General features: G+C 36.8%; 1 protein-coding gene across 1 annotated transcript; it reads right to left on the bottom strand.

Annotated features, from left to right (window-relative positions):
- Positions 1–16,644: 16,644 nt before the first annotated feature.
- Positions 16,645–17,157, bottom strand: FERD3L (Fer3 like bHLH transcription factor). Its single transcript, XM_021689789.2, has one exon. It carries the CDS (start codon positions 17,155–17,157, stop codon positions 16,645–16,647), a length of 513 nt encoding a protein of 170 aa, XP_021545464.1.
- Positions 17,158–17,395: the final 238 nt, after the last annotated feature.

The following is a 17,395-nucleotide window of genomic DNA, read 5'->3' on the forward strand; positions in this document are numbered from 1 at the left end:
ACCACCCCAGGTCTCATTTCAATTTTGCATTCCAGCCACTGAGAAAGGAGAAAAGCCAAGGGAAGACATGTCCCTCTTTTTAGAGCCTATCTAGAAATTACATGTGACTACTGCTCATACCCCGTTACTAGATCATAGTCCCATAGCCACAGCTGACTACAAGTGAGGCTCTGAAATACAGTCATTAGCTGGATAGCCATGTCAATTGTAACCTTCACAGGTTCCATTGCTAAAGGAAGAAGGGGAGAATGGATAGTTTTAGATAACTAGCAGGTTCTTTATCAAGTAGTGAACAAAACAGTCATGAACCTTGGCTTCAATGTAGATTTACTCTTTTAGACCTAGTCATAGTCTGCATGCTAGGTGTATGGCCCTTTTACTCAGCCTGCCAATGCTCCTCTTCCTAGCAGCCTCAACCTAAGGGCCTTTAAGTATAAGCTACTACACAACTTAAAATACATTAACTACATGTCTTCTATTATATCCCAATGTCTAGTGTTTCTAAGGCTCCCACATATCCCATCTAGTATCTGCACAAGCTGGATGCATGAGGGACATTCTACTGTGAGCTCATTTTAGGCAAGATATCTTAACCAAATGAGAAAATTGTGTTGAGAACAGAGCCAAGTCCATAGTAAGCGTCCAATAAATAATTTGATGGATTTTTGTGAAATTGGTAATGAAAGTTAGCACAAGAACTGGATGCTGAATAGAGCAAGAAAACTCAATCCGATCCAGCCCAATTTAAATGTAAACTGAGCCTACGTTATTGCTACTTTTCACTCTCTCCTCACTATGACATTAAGTGCTTACTTAGTTTAGGGCTACACATAAGAATGACCATGCACATTGACTGGGGAAAGGGGAGTCAGGAAATTGTTCACCTTCTTGATCATTTTGTCAACCTCTCTCTCCCAAAGGAGATACTTATGTAGCCCACTAACTTCACTAAGCTGAATAAAATGTATCTTCATGTTTTCTTTCTCTATAATTTCTGTAGAAAACAATTTGCATCCATTTTAACAGAAGGAAAGACTCTAGAAACTTTCAATTTTATATGCTAGTATATAAAATTTAGTCAATGAGCCCAAGAGATGACAGCATGAACAGGGGGGAAAAAAGCTATGTGGGGGGGAGAGAGAAGTAAAGGGAAGCAAGAGAGATCTATAATGATTTTATTTTTTTGTTATACATAACCACTTATCCTTGTGGCATGAATGATCAATGAAGAACTAGTAGAACTGTAATAGTGTAAAACATTGAAAGCCAATTACTAATGATATAGGAATATTAAAAAGCAACTACAACTAACTTGTAGCAAATCAGTCAGCATGAAGGAAAAACAGATTTATGCAATAGTGAAGTGATTTAAAGAACATCCACAAAATCAGAGACATAAGAATGGCCTTATATTCTAAGGTGATGATGAAAATGTTATAAATCATATCTTCTGACATTGAAATTCTCCCAATGGTTTGAATTTTATTGCAGGAGAACCTCTATTTCTGAATTAAATGTCATAAATCTGAGAATTGTATTCACTTTTGCCACTTGATCCATTCAGTAGTAAATTTATGGTCAGCCTCCATGAAACGTTTCCAGTCACCCTCAGATTCATAGTTTAGGTAGTCTGAGTAGTACCCTTTCCTCTTAAAAGATGCTCCCTTGGGGTTTGTCTACACTGTCCTCTTACAAGTAGAACTTGGAATTTCTGACCTTGGTGCCGCTCTTGACATTGCTTTGGGTTCCTTGGCATTATAACTTGGCAGATTATGTCTTATACTAGAATTGAATATAGATATGAACCAGACTTAGTCTCAGCCTATAAGTTGTGTTTTTCTTTTGTGGAGATGATGAAATAAACACCTTTATAAGCAAATTTTCTCTGTTTTAAGGTTAAAAATTAACATTTAGAAGATCATCTCAATTTAGTTTTAATTTTGCTAAGGAGCAAGACAATGAAGTGAACAAGAAAAGAAAAAAACACAAAAAACAGAAAGTAACTCTGTCCAGGAGCACAAAGTTTGTGATATCCAATTTGACAGATTTATCTAATGCTTATATAGTCCATACACACCCCCTTTTCCCCCAAGCATCATAAACACAATAAATATCATATATAGGGCACTTTAGCTGACAGTATACCTTCTGATTAATTATGAATCAGAGACTCTAATGAAATGCATCACATGAAGGAAATATCAAGGATTATGTGGTCTTGAGGTGGTAGCCTTTTTGTTATAGTATCAGGCAGTAAGAAGCTATACATGGGTGTCACACACACATATTTCTGAAGCATTTAAGAAAACAGCCCAATTTAGATGCAAGAAACTATTTCTTTCACACTCTATGAACACAAAGCGAAGCAATAATAATACAGAAAATGAGAGTAAGGGAACAAAATACAAATTGCATGAAATGCAAATCATCCTACTAGCAGAAAATATAGTACTGAAGGATGGTGTAAATTGAAACCATAGGAACCAACAGTAACTCTTAAAGGAGTCCTTCAGTCTTTGCTTGTAAAAGTTCCTTACCAAACTGGACACGCAAACAATGCTGGGCCACCTTCGCAAGGAGTATATGCTAGCCTCCAGCTAATTGACAGGGGCATAGAGGTACATTATGGCAACGTTTGTCACTGTTATGTCTAGAGAAGGAGACAACTAGGTCAAAATCTGGTTCCACCACGGTCTAAGCTTGGACAGGATATTTTAACTAATTTGAACTTGGTTTTTTATTTGTAAAGTGAATATATTAATATTCATCATAGTATTTTGTAAGGATTGGATGACATAGAATATGTAGGCCGCATAGTAGTTGATCAATAAATTAATTGCTATCCCTACTGGCTTGTGGTTCCTCACTCAGCACTGTCTGCAGTGAGGAGCTAAGTCCACAGGAGTGCCTGTGATAGCTGAGGCAAAACACCAGCCAAACAAATACAATGGGGTTTATCCTTCATTGTTTTTCAGTTTGCCCTTTGTGTTCCCTCTGACTTGCAGTGTAAGATAATGGATTTGGGGAAGAGTAAGTAAACACTTTTGTTTTTGTGATCTTTTTATCATTCACCCAAATTTTCATAGTCTCGATGACTGATTAGTTTTTGACAGTTAAATGTGAACAAAGAATTGTAAATACTATGTAACATGAGTGAACCGATAGGCAGGGTTTTATTCTGTACGAATTAGCTCTCTAGGGGCTAATATGACCATATTCTAGGTATTAATTGAGCTTGTGTGGCTTCCACTGAAACTGTTTTGGTTTCTATGGAGACTTTTGCTCCGGTTTACTAGTATATAACTGTTTCCTCACCTTTTCATTTCCTGAAATAGCACCAGGTACAGTATCTAAATTTTGACTAATATAAATCAAAGCACATGCTTTCCTTTCAGTAAAGTCCTCTATTTCAACATATGTGCAGGATTTTCCTTTTTAATGCATTAGACATCTGTTATTGCTAATGGGGATAAAATGTCACATGTTAAAAACAATAAAAGTTACTAAAAGCAGTGCAAGTTTGAAATACTTTGAAATTATGTTAGAAATGAAATTTTTTTCTTTTAATATATGGCAGTTTTCAAACATGAATATGAAAAGTACATGAAAATGAATATGCATATGAATATATAGTTTTGAGGATCACACTTATCTGGTTCTAATATATCCTTTTAAATAATGAAGTAAACATTAAATGTTATACAATATGTTTCTACACACACACACACACACACGAGGCACTTGCACATGTACTCATACATGCATTGTAATTCCCATGGGTTAAATGGGAAGAAAAATGTGGTGCTAATTGTTTAAAAGCCAGGAATTTTCTTAGAAATTAGTATAGTTTACTGTAGTTATTTTTATTAGGCATGTGTATGTGTGTGTATGTGTGTAAATTTTGGGTAAACTCAGCTGTGTTTAAGAATGCTCACAACATTGTTAAAATTTCCATTTGCATTTTCCATTTCACTGTCAGTAAAATTAAAGTGCATATTTGCTAAGTACTTTTCCTTTTAATTTTTAACTTTATTTTTTTGAGAGATTTTATTTATTTATTTGACGGGGAGAGAGAGAGAGAGAGCACAAGCACAGGGCATGGCAGGCAGAAGGAGAGGGAGGTGCAGGCTCCCCGCAGAGCAGGAAGCCTGATGTAGGACTCGATCCCAGGACCCTGGGATCATGACCTGAGCTGAAGGCAGATGCTTAACCGGCTGAGCCATCCAGGCACCCTAACTTTGTGTATTTAATGGTAAATTTATTCCTTATCTTTCTAATTAACTTCAACTTATCTTGTATGTTTGGGGGGGGATGTCAGAATACTTGTTTTATTGAAGACAGGTTTATTTTATTTTATTTATTTTTAAAGATTTTATTTATTTGAGAGAGCGAGAATGAGAGAGAGTACATGAGAGGGGGGAGGGTCAGAGGGAGAAGCAGGCTCCTCGCTGAGCAGGGAGCCCGATGCGGGACTCGATCCCGGGACTCGAGGATCATGACCTGAGCCGAAGGCAGTTGCTTAACCAACTGAGCCACCCAGGCGCCCTGAAGACAGGTTTATAATTGAAAAGCAGTGTTTTCCCAAAACCCAATGATTTCCTTTATATAAAACAATACAAAAACTGGGAAGCTAATCAAGTCTGTTAAAAATCAGGTTACTGGATATCCTTGTAGGGAGAGAAAGGCAATAATTGGAGGGAAGCATGAGAGGAGCCTCTAATATGCTGATAATGTTATGCTTTGCAGTATCCAGAGAAAAATATTACAGAATATCACATCTAAGCATGTTAAATACCTAGTTTTAAATGTTTTAGAGTTAAGAAGGCAATAGTTCTCACTTAAGTAACAGCATCCTGACATACAACTAAGAGTAGAATTCACAATTTGTATTGTGTGGCTATTTTTAACTTAAAATAATTTTATTATTTTTTTGTTTTGATAACATTTAATATCCATTCTCTTATCAACTTTCAAGTCTATAATATTGTTAATTATAGTCATCATGCTGTATATTAGACCCTCAGAATTTATTTATAACTGGAAGTTTGTACCCTTTGACTAACATCTTCCCATTTCCTTTGCTGTACAACTCCATTCAGCCACCATTCTACTCTATTTCTATGATTTTGGCATTTTTAGATTCCACATATGAGTAAGAATATACAGTATTTGTCTTTCTCTGTCTGACTTATTTCCTGTAGCATAATGTCCTCAAAATCCATCACGTGTTGCAAAAGACAGGATTTTCTTCTTTTTTTAAATAACTAAATAATATTCCATTGCATATATATTCCGTATTTTCTTTATCCATTCCTTTGTCAGTAGACACTAGGTTGTTTCCATGTCTTGGCTATTGTAAATAATGCTACAGTGAACATGAAGGGTGCAGATATCTCTTCCAGATAGTGATTTCATTTCCTTCAGATATATACCCAGAAGTAGGATTGCTGGGTCATATAATAGTTTTATTTTAATTTTTTGAGGACCCTCCAAGCTGTTTTCCATAGTGACAATACTAATTTACATTCCCACCAACACTGCACAAGGGTTCCCCTTTCTCCACATCCTTGCCAGCACTTACCTCTTTTCTTTTTGATTATAGCCATTCTGACAAGTGTGAGGTGATATCTCATTGTGGTTTTGATTTGCATTTCCATGATGATTAGTGATGTTGAGCACTTTTTCATGTAACTGTTGGCCATTTAGAGGTCTTCTTTGGAAAAATGTCTATTTGTGTCCTTTGTCCATTTTTAATTGGATTATTTGTGTTTTTGCTATTGAGTTGTATGAGTTACTTGCATATTTTGGATATTAACCTCTTATCAGATAGATGGTTTGCAAATATTTTCTCTTATTCCAAAGGTTGCCTTTTAATTTTTTGATGGTTTCTTTTGCTGTGCAGAGCTTTTAGTTTGATATAGTCCCACTTGTTTTAAAATAATTGTGCTATTTTTCTGACTACAAGAGAATGTTAGAAAACTGGAAAAATATATTCAAGTACAAAAATGACCAATTCTCCTATAGCATATATAAAATGAACATTTATATTTATATACAGAAAGATATGCATACATACACACATATATTTACACAATTCCCATATGAAACAGAAATGAAATCATGCCTTACATTTTGCTTTATACTTTTTCATTTATCATAAATGTCCTAATGTTGTAAAATATGGTTTAGATCTTCCCAACTAGAGCCAAAGTTCAGAGAACATTCTTGAATCCTTTCTAACGCCTTTCTTGATATGGTAAATTACCTGAACTTCAGATAGTCTTGAATCTCTCCAAGAGGATGTAGCTCTGCTCCCAGGGAAAATTCTGTTTTTCTCATTGAGTAAATGACCCTCATCTAATCAATGAGTGTTCTGTAGGTTTCCCGAATGGCAATTCCAGACATTTTCTTTTCTACAATTTACTGGCTGCTGGTCTTCGTAATTATATTCAGGTCTGATATGCTTATATGGGGCTATGCTCAGTCAATAACTGGAGTAATTCCTGGGCTTATTTTCAATATAAGTGTAAATACACTGATGCTCACTTGAATTTCGGTGACAAAAGTTAGAAATGTTCAACAGTCATTAATATTATGACATATGGAATAGTCAAAAAAGAGGTGGCTATTAGTAAAAAAAAAAAAAGTGAAACTACCAAAGTATGGAGGAAAAGGAAGAAAAATGAAACCATTTTTAAGATTTGAGCTAGTAGTGAAAAAATTTACATATGTACCATCCATTCTAAAATACATGTGAAGGCATTCTGATAAAAATACTTTTACATGTATGCATGTTTGCGTGTATGTGAACCATACAATGGAAGGAGGGGTTATAACCAATAGAAAGAGAAGCTCTGAGGATGTCTTGGGTAAGGACCTTGAGGTTTGAATTGAGGTATGGTGCATATTTTCATGTGGATGTAATGTGGGAAGATTTTTGTTGTGATTTTTTGTGTAATACTTTGAGTCCTGAGCATTTTTCAGCCTGCTTTATGTCAACTTTAGAAGCAGTTAATTGAATTTGATGAAATGCAATATACTAATAAGGGTATGAAGTTTAATTTGTGGTTGCGTCATCTCGAAACAAAGTGGCATTCTATATGTATATTTTAACTGAGCTCATCTGCTCTAATTTTAATGGACTTTGGTGAGATTAAGCAAGCGAATAGTGATGAAAGAATTGGCATGGCATGTTCAATAAGATCTACAATTAACAAAACCACTTCTTGTCAAATGCTTGTTAAGTACAGTTACCACATTTTTTGGTCAAAAGTATGAACTCATGGTGAGAATATTTGAAAATGGGTCTGTTCCCCAAGTCAGAAAAATTTTAGTAAATTTCAGAAGACCCTTTACCATCCTCAAATAAACCACCTGAAGTTGAATCAAAGCTTTTAAAAGGAACAAGATGTGACAATTATCCTTTTATCTTTCTATGCAAGGAAGAAAAAATATTAAAATAGTAGATATGAAAAAAGAGTTACCTCTTTTTATTTTTAATTTTTTAACATGTATTTATTTATTTAGCACGAATGGAGGGGTGGGCAAAGGGAGAGGGAGAAAATCTCAAACAGACTCCTCACTGAGCATTGAGCTGACAGGAGGCTTGATCTCAGGACTCTGAGATCATGACCTGAGCTGAAATCAAGAGTCAGACATTCAACCGATGGAGCCACCGAGGCGCCCCCATTTTTATTTTTTTATTTTAGTTTTTTTTTAGAGTTACCCATTTTTAAATGTTGAGAATTTATGTGTAAGTTCAGACCAACTTTATCTTTTCAAAAAAACTCCTATTTAAATTGCAAATAAATCTAGGCCAAAGTGTACACAACTTTTTAAAGATTTTGTATAAATTTTTGTCAGAGTGAAAAAGAATCTGTGAATAAAGAGAATAAAGCCAGGTGCCAAATTTTCAAAAAAGTGTAAATGGCAGAAATAGCACAGGATGTCCAAGAGTGCACTTCGAGACCCAACTTCTTTCTCTGCTGCTCCAAAGAGGATCCTTTTCTCTTTTCCTCTCTGAGACTCCTCTATGGAAAGCAGGTGGCCATCATTTAACCTTCTTGGGTGCACAGGGACTTCTATATCCCGCAGGGAACCTAAAACAAAGCATGATTATGTACTCCATTCTTGGCTGACTGAGCTGAGTTCCAGGTTTTCATATTTCATGTTTGTCTAGGTCAGGTATGCGTAAGTGCTTAGTAATTGAGGCAGTCCTACTTCTCAGTTGCTATTACCAACACCACAGCTTTCAAGATGAATTTGCTCAAAAATAAATTCCCAGAGGATTTACCAATCAGCATACTACCTTTTCATATAAAAAACTTTATATGCAAATTTCAGAGGTTATTTTAGAAATGTAGGGTTTACAGTGACCTTCCTGGCAGATCAAAGGTTGTGATTACATGTCATGGACCAGAAGCCTTGCCTTTTTATTTCTGTTTTAAAAACAAAATTAAAAATTTGCTATTACAGTGGTGGATTAAATTTGGCACAAATGCCATGCTATTTAAAAGACTGATTCTGTTTAGGAGAAGCAAGACAATTTAATACTGTTTTTGTATGTGTTTTCATGAGCCTTTCTAAAAGGCTGAATTGTCATTTTGTTCTGTATACTCATTCAACATTGAAATAGCATAAACAATAACAATAACAGCATTCACTAAATATTTACTTTGTATGAGGCACTGTACTAAGCACTTTATGTGATCTCTTCTGATACTTTAAATAACTCTGTGTTTATTACTTCTACTTCACAGACCAGGATTGGTACTGAAGCCCGGATGTTTTAAGTGAGTTATCTAATCCAGTAAGTGGCAGAATTAGGATGTGTAGCTCTTCTAACACTCAAATCCATACTTGAGAGTGTATCTGGCCAAGGAAGTCAGAATGGACCCAGGAACCTAGAATCAGATAATCACTTCTTGGCTATGACCTTCAGGGGTAGAGTCCTGATTTTCATTCCAGGATCCACATAATACCATGAACAAAAATTGGCTTCACTTTCACAGGAAACACTTGAAGAAAAATTATACTTGATTCAGGACAAGAATCAAGTATAAGTGAATGTCTCCTTAAAATTAATGATTTACATTTCTTAGGTGCTTTATAGGTTCAAACGAATGTCATAGTAATTAACTGATTTTTTTTTTTCGGTTTTTATTTTGAAATAACTACAGATTCACAGGACATTACAAAGGTAGTATAGAAAGGTTCTGTGTACCCTTCACTCAGTTTTCTCCATTGGTTCATCTTACATAACTACACTACAATATCAAAACCAGGAAATTAACATTGGTGTAAAAAGACATAGTTTATGTCATTCTATCACATATGTAGGTCAGTGCAACTACTGTTGCAATTAAAATACAGAACTATTCCATCAGAAATTATCTGATTTGAATAAATGCACACTTATTTAGAAAATATGTACTTTAATGTCTAGGCTGCTGATAGAATAGAACTTCTTCTGCATGAATTGAGATCATTTTGTCTCAAATTTAAAGTCACTTAACTATCCTTTCTTTTTTAATATATATGCTATTGCAGTAGAAGGTTAAAGGAGGGGGTTTTGATCTCTCTGTTCATGTTGGGTGTGTATTGTTCCACTTAGAAAGATGCATATACCAGAATGAAATTCTGACATTCAAGTATTTCAGGAATAAAAAATATCAGAGGAAAAAAAAATGTATCTGATTATTTTCAATTTATTTAAATGTACTTTATAATGAGTTCTGCTTTTTATAGATTTTGTACTTTCATATATTATCATTGGTGGTAAAGTCGATGCCTTTTTCATAGAGTTTTGTTGCCATAGAATTGGAAGGGATATGATGGTGATGGTGATGATGATGCTGTTGGCGATAATGAGTATTTTAATAGTAGTTACCATTTACTGAGTGCTTGTACACCATTTACTCTGCATACGTATTTCAGTCAGTCCTCATAAGGGCCCTATTGGGGGGATAATATTATCCCTATTTTATTTTATTTTATTTTATTTTATTTTTCAAAGATTTTATTTATTTATTTGAGACAGAGAGAATGAGAGAGACAGAGAGCACATGAGAGGGGGGAGGGTCAGAGGGAGAAGCAGGCTCCCTGCCGAGCAGGGAGCCCGATGCGGGACTTGATCCAGGGACTCCAGGATCATGACCTGAGCCGAAGGCAGTCGCTTAACCAACTGAGCCACCCAGGCGCCCGAATATTATCCCTATTTTAAAGATGAATAAACTGAGGGTCAACAAGGCTAAATAAGTTGTATTGGCTTCCATAACATGATGTAATGCACTTGCAATTCAAACCTGCTTCTGTCAAATTCCAGAGCTTGTGTTTATAATGATTATGTTCACCAAAAGAGTTTTGTCTCTTCTCTTCTGGTAGGATTGCCCTGAAGCCACTAGAGGAAAGTTTTCGCTTTAAAATATCCACAGAAGATTATTTCAAGGCCTCTTCAAAAACTTACACCGGTAGTCAACCTTACCAATCTAATTACAGAAACTATATTCCTTTGGTAATAAACCCATGTCCACATTTCTGATCCTCAGTAAAGATAAAGAATACTTATTTTTACTACATCATTTCTGTTTTAAAATAATAATCATGTATTCATTCACAAATAGCCTCAGTCTCTAAGAATTTGGTCTCAAATCCTTGAGTGGGTATAAATCTTAGTTTTACTGTTTATTAGCTGATTGAGCCTGGGAAAGTTATTTAACTTCTCTATTCCATACTGTCCTCATCACTGCTAGAATAATCAGTGTTTATATCCTAAACTTATTATTTGAACTTTAATAGTTATGTAAAGAACCCAACTCAGTGTTTAGAACATGTGCTGTCATATAAGTAAGCAATACAATAAATAAGATTATAGATATTATTACTTATTATTATAGATATTGTTACTATTTTCAGACCTAATAATCCAGTTATTTGGTTTTTCTCCTTGAGACTGTTTCTAACTTCTCCAACATTTCACTAAACCATGGGATTAAATATAGCCAAAATTTCACTAAACTATAGGACTAAATAGTCAGTTCAAGATCTGATTGGTAACAAATACAGCTTGTGATTTTACTAAGTTTTGGAGAAATCACAAAATTATCTGCAGTAAAATAATTGTGGAATCATAATTCCTTCGTTTGTTCACTCAAACACATATATGTGATGCTGCTGCCTTTTATTGTACACCAACTGTTTGATCTATTTCCAAATTCTCATAGATATTTTCCTCCCTTTTGAAGACTGGAAATTATAAAAAGGTGTCTGTAACAGCTGCTTTGAGGTCATCTGTGTTTGCTGACTGCAGGTGGAAATCTCTTTCACAGAGCCCTGAATAGAAGGTGGTAAAATTTGGCCTTTGAGGGAGCCAGACTCTTACTAGGCTTTTGTATAATTTATCATCCACAAAGTGTGTTAAGGTGCTTTTGATCTTTGGAAACAATATCTTTCAAAGTCATGTGTTGCTTATATGTGACCATTGGCCCTCTTAAGGCATCTCAGTATCATGCTGACTTCAATGAGTGAATGAATTTTTAAGATGGTACACTGATGACTCACTTTAATAGAGAGACTCTCGATCCTGTTGAAATCCATTTGGGAGGATCAAATGAGAGGAGGTTTGTGAATGGTGCTTTGAAAACCATAAAGTACTAAGTAACCCTAAGTCATTTTATTATGATAATTTCCATCATATTTATTAACTTTTTGGTTTCACTGAACATTAAAAGTTCTTTGCTTTCTGCAAGATTAAGGGTGTGATTCTGCCAAATATTAACTATAAAGAGTATTTAAAAATGCATCCATACTATTCTTTGCATTTCCTTATATTTCTTTATGGAATATGTTTCAGGCAGAGAACTAAAAATTTGGGGTCACAGAGAAAGTTGTGGAAATTTATAGGCTTTGGTTTATAGAGACTTGAAGTTTTTTCCATCTTCCTGGTATTTTATTCATGTCAGTTTGCATGGCTTCTTTCCTTTCCTTCTCCTCCTCTGCCAGGTTTGGTTTTGAGCTTTGGATTCAAAGAAACCCCAAAGTCAAAACAAAATGGTCAGAACTGCTGACTCTTGTTTTGCAAACTTTTTTAGTCCAGCATTCACAGGAAGAGAGGGCACTGACCAGAGACTAGGACTAACTTCACCCAGAATGTTGGCAAAGTTCAGGAACCTTTGAGTGAACTTGCACCAAGATAAAGATATATAACAAAACTTAAACATTTTTCTATTTTACATTAAAGATAATTTAATGAAATAATATCACCCTATAAAAAGTGGATTTAGTACTTAAAATTCAGTATTAATCTACCATTTATTTTTGATAAAAACAAAATAATTTACATTTTATATTAAATACAATCTCTTGGTTTTTCAAATTGCAGGTCCATTTTGGAAGCTCATATATAAAATGTACCTAAGTGTCTTCATTACCTTTGAAATTTTCTTTGGAGATTTGTAATTAAGGAAACAGTTATGCTAAACTCTGCTTATCAGATTTCAAATCAGAATTTTTATAGCTTTGTTATAAACCTTCCACCATTGTGTTTTTATAATGGAAATGCTGACAAATGCAATAATAAATACCAATCCAAGGGTCTTAATTGTATGTGCATGCAGGAATTATGCATACTAGCATAATATTTGGTTCAGTTTTCAGTGTTAATTTTGCCAAAATCTGCTTTCACATTGGCAACCGTAAAAGATGATCGCCTTGAATAGCTGCCTGTTGATGTCAAAGGCTTCTGATTATTTTTACTTTCCTTGGAAAGTCTGATTATGTCTTTCAAATATGATTTCATTTAGATCTTTTCTTGGTTTCTGTGTCTGAATACTACTAGTAACTGGATAATTATGGGGAACTTAGTTTGAGACCAAAAGGCAGGTTTCAGTCAGTAAATTGTGTATAAATAAATCGCCTCCAAGCAACATCTGAAATGATATTTAGTTTCCAAATATCCAAATAACTTATAGATTTCAAAAACATTTTTACAATTTTCCAGAAGTAATTGACATTAGGGTTTTTTTTAACTGGTGGAAGGTATTAAAAAACCAATATCTACTTATATTTAATTCGTGTTTAAAAGATAAAGAATAAAACATTTTAACATAGGATGTGTTATACACTAAAAACACTTGTACTGAAAAGTACACTGGGGGCACCTGGGTGGTGAAGTTGGTTAACCATCTGACTCTTGGTTTTGGCTCAGGCTTAGGTTGTGATCTCAGGGTCCTGAGATCAAGTCCCGCCTTATGTTAGGCATGGTACTCACTGCAGAGCAGCCTGCTTGGGTTTCTCTTTCCCTCTCCCTGCGCCCCCATACTCGCTCAAGCTCACTCTCTCTCTCTCTCTCTCCCAGGTAAATCAACCAATCAATCAATCTATCGATCTTAAAAAATGTTACACTGACAGATGGCAGCTGCATCTGTGGTGAGCATAGCATAATGTATAGAGTTGTTGAATCATTTTTTTATATGCCTGAAACTAATGTAATATTGTGTGTGACAATGAGGATGTCAACTACAGTAAAAAAATAAAAGTACACTAAATTTATGGATTTATATGAAAAAAACTAGAACGGTCATATTGCTTAGAAAAATTGAGTGTCGAAATACGGAGGTATAGTGGATTCATGTTCAAGATGCAGATAATTTTGTCTTATCTCTATGGAGGATTTGGTGTGGGAAATAAGTCAATCCATTTATTTGTGTTTATAATCCTTATTTGGTTTTAAATTATTCTATCAGTACAATGATTAAGAAAGTACCTTAAGAGACTTTTACATTTTAAAGCAGCTTCTAAACATACAAAAATATTTACAAAGAACAAAACATTTGCGCTTTAACAGATTCAAGAATTGTGGACATAAATCTTCTAGTGATAATGAAGAAATCACTTTTCATATAGAGTCTTTTTAGATATTATTTACTATGCTGAAGAGGTATTCACTGTAGGATATTAAGGGCTTCCTAAGAATATGACAGAATGGTTCAGAGTATGAGGGATGGGATTAAGGATAATGGAGGCTTGTATTTACTCTTTAGGACCCAGTGATTTTTTTGAGGTCTTTTGTCTTACAGATTTCTTTTTTAAATTTCTGGTTTTCAAAAAAATATTGATGATTCCTAGAGTTGAACCATTTTTTAAAAAAAACTTAACACATCAACTTTTTTTTTTTTTTACATGATGTTTAATTCTCAGGAGGACTTTATGTGGGGGAAGGAAGGGAGACTCTGCAAGTTCTTTCAATTTTGAACCCATTCTATATGTAAAATGTGGACACATTTTTTAACTGATTAAATCAATAACTGGATAAGCATGAAGTATTGATGGAGTCACCAGCACTCCATAAGAAGTTGGGAAATAATTAGTTATGTTCTTTCAACATATTAAAATGAGTAACTTTAAATTTATCTTTAAAAATACAGGAAGATACGCTAGTCTCAGTAGCCAAAAAGTTATCTAAAAAAAGAAGAGAATGAGTAATTTTACTTTATAAAACTGATATAGAGGTCATTGTCCAAATTTCAGTTCATTTTATTAAAGGCACTAGAGAATAATAAAAAAAAAATACACTCCCTGTTTTGCTGTGTTTTTTTTTTTTTTTATCTTGTTACATTTTTTTCCTTTTACCGTTATACTGATGGTATGGTAGAGGTGGAAGAAATATGGTGAAATGACACAATCAAAATAGGAAATCATCTTTGGTAGGGTAGTCATTTCAGAACTAATTCAGTTCCTATAGATAGAAAAACTAGGAAAAGTTTTAAATAAAGACACCTGAGAGACAAAGCAAATCCCTGCAATGCTGGTGGATGGGAGTGTGGACTGGCAGACCCCACCTGAAAGACAATCCTGCCATTTGTAGCCACAAACTTAAATGTTCATTTGATGAAGAAATTTTACTTCTAGTTATCTAATACCAGGAAATTATCACAGGCAGAGGAGACATTTAGAAGAATGCTCTTTGCATCATCGTTTATTTTTTTAAAAAGGAAGTATCTTAGCTATCTACTTGTAAAGAACTGGCACTAAATTGTGATACATCGTTACAACAGTAATATACAGTAATCAAAATTATGTTTGAATAATATTTAAAGCCAGGGAAAAGTGCTCATTCTATATTGCTGAATGGAAAAAGATCAATATCTAAAAGTATCTCAAATTTGTTAAGCATATTTAATTTATATCTGTACAGAAAAAAAAGGTAGAAGGAAATAAAAATGCTAACTATGGTAATGAGTGATTTAAATTTCATTTCTTTTTTTGACTTGTTTTCCAAACTTTCTAGGATGAATATAAAGTACTTATTAATAAAAATGAATTATATTCCTAAAAGTATAATAGGGAGAATTGTGTGTTATGTATATTGTATGTGTGTGCTCAAACGTGAGTGACATGAAGTGGCAAAATAAAGTATTGGGCTTTATCCTTTAGAATTTCTGAATTTACGGTTAGGCGGGGCTTGTTCACTCAGGTTTCTCCTCACTTACTTATTCCTATCTGAAGAACCCCAGTTCAGGTGTTAGCAGGTCGCCCAGAAGGAAAAACCGTGGAATGGCAGAGGATCCAAACCGGAGGTGGGGGCCCTCGCCTAGGTTCTGCTTCAACCTCATCTCCATCACACACACTCCATTCCAAAGTGGAAGAATGCGTCTCCTCCTTTGAGTTTTTGCTTTTCCTGTTCCTAGATGCGGCTACAAAGAAAGGTATCTTCTCTACCTACAGCTAAAAATTTTAAAGTGCGCGCTCAAACTGCGCTGCGCCTGGGAAGACCAGGTCATTCTCCCGGAAGCGCAGGGGGGAAGCCCCGCTTGGCGGCCAAAGTTCCGAGAGCCTAACATCCCGGCAAGCCCAGGAGCATCCCCGACGCTTGAGCCCGAGCAACCCCAGTCCACCTCCGGGTTCAAGCGTCGGTGTCCTGGAGCGACCCGAACAAGGTTTCCGGTTCTGCGAGTTAAGGGGAAAAGAGGGGAGAATGATGTCCCTCCTCAGAGGTCGCCTGTCCCCTGGACTCCCCTTCCTTCATTTCCTTCCTTCTGTCTCTAGACAAGCCAAAGAGGACCAGACCAGAGTTCCGGAGTCCCTTGGCCTCTCAGAAGACCCCTCACCCCTTGCAAATGTTTCTGTCGCAGGACCCCCCCCCCCCCCCCCAACTAAGGGCGCGGGCAGGGCCGGAGCGCCTGCCCGAGATTGGGCAGCACTGACTTAAAAAAAAAAAAAAAAAGGTAAGAACGTCTATTTCTTTTCTTCTTTTTTTTCTTTTTAAGGAAAAGAGAAGATTTTGGACTCTACAGAAGCCCCTGAAGTCTGCAGTTTGGGGAGAGGATTAGCTCCTCACCCAACAGGCCGGCAGAAGCTGTTTCTGGGCGCTCGCGTCGACAGCCCAGCGCGTTCTAACTCCTAAGGTGCCGCGCCCGCCCCTGCCCCAGACTCCATGAAGAGCGTTCGCGTGTATATTAACTCTACGGCTGCCACTCTTCTCGAGGGCTGTGGGGATTTCGCAACTCCAACCAAACTCCAGAAGGCCAGACATTCTGTCTTGAAGAGTCCCTCCTGGCATTTCGGCCGCACCCTGCCGGATCCCGAAGCACCCCAAGCCCGCGCGCGCCCAGGAAGAGGGGACAGACCCCTCCATCCCACTCCGGCTCAGCCGGTTTCCTTCTTTTCGCAGCTCTCCAAGAGCTCGGTCATGAAGGAAATGTAGACGATGGCCAGGCGTAGGGTCTCGATTCGGGACAGCCTCTTCTCGTAAGCAAAAGTGGGCACCTTTCTTCGCAGCTGGTCGAAGGCCTCATTGAGGTTGAACATCCTCTTCCTCTCGCGGATGTTGGCTGCCTGGCGCTGAGCATAGGTGATCACCCTTTTCCTCTTGGGACGGCCCAGCGGGGAGGCGCTTCTCCCATGCTCCTCTTCCTCCTCCTCCTCCTCCTCCTCCTCCTCCTCCTCCCCCTCGTCTACTTCACCCTCCTCTTCTGGATCCTCCTCCTCAAAGCGTACCAGCCTCCCGCGGCTTCCCTCTCGGAGCACAAGGTCCCGGTCCCCAAAGGGAACCCCGGGTGCGAAGTCGCAGAGGAGAGGGTGCCCAGGGGAGGCCAAGGACAGGTCTGCGACGAAGTCCAGTACAGTGGCGTCCACGCACCTCTCCGGATAGGCCGCCATCGCATCGACTTGGCCCTGCCTCGCATCGGTTTCTCGCAGGGAGGGGCGAGACTCCTAACAGCTCTGAATCTGATGCGGCACCATCACCGAAGGGCCAGGGGAATTAATATTTATAACCAAGCTGATAACAGGATTAGTGGCACCGATAGGGAAGGCTCGGACAATGTCGTCCTCTCGAAACTGATGGAAGAAGACAAGCTTGAACACGCATGGAAGTCTCAAAGGGATAGGCCTCCAA

The sequence above is a fragment of the Neomonachus schauinslandi genome, chromosome 12 (assembly GCF_002201575.2).
Source record: "Neomonachus schauinslandi chromosome 12, ASM220157v2, whole genome shotgun sequence".
NCBI classification, from domain to species: domain Eukaryota; kingdom Metazoa; phylum Chordata; class Mammalia; order Carnivora; family Phocidae; genus Neomonachus; species Neomonachus schauinslandi.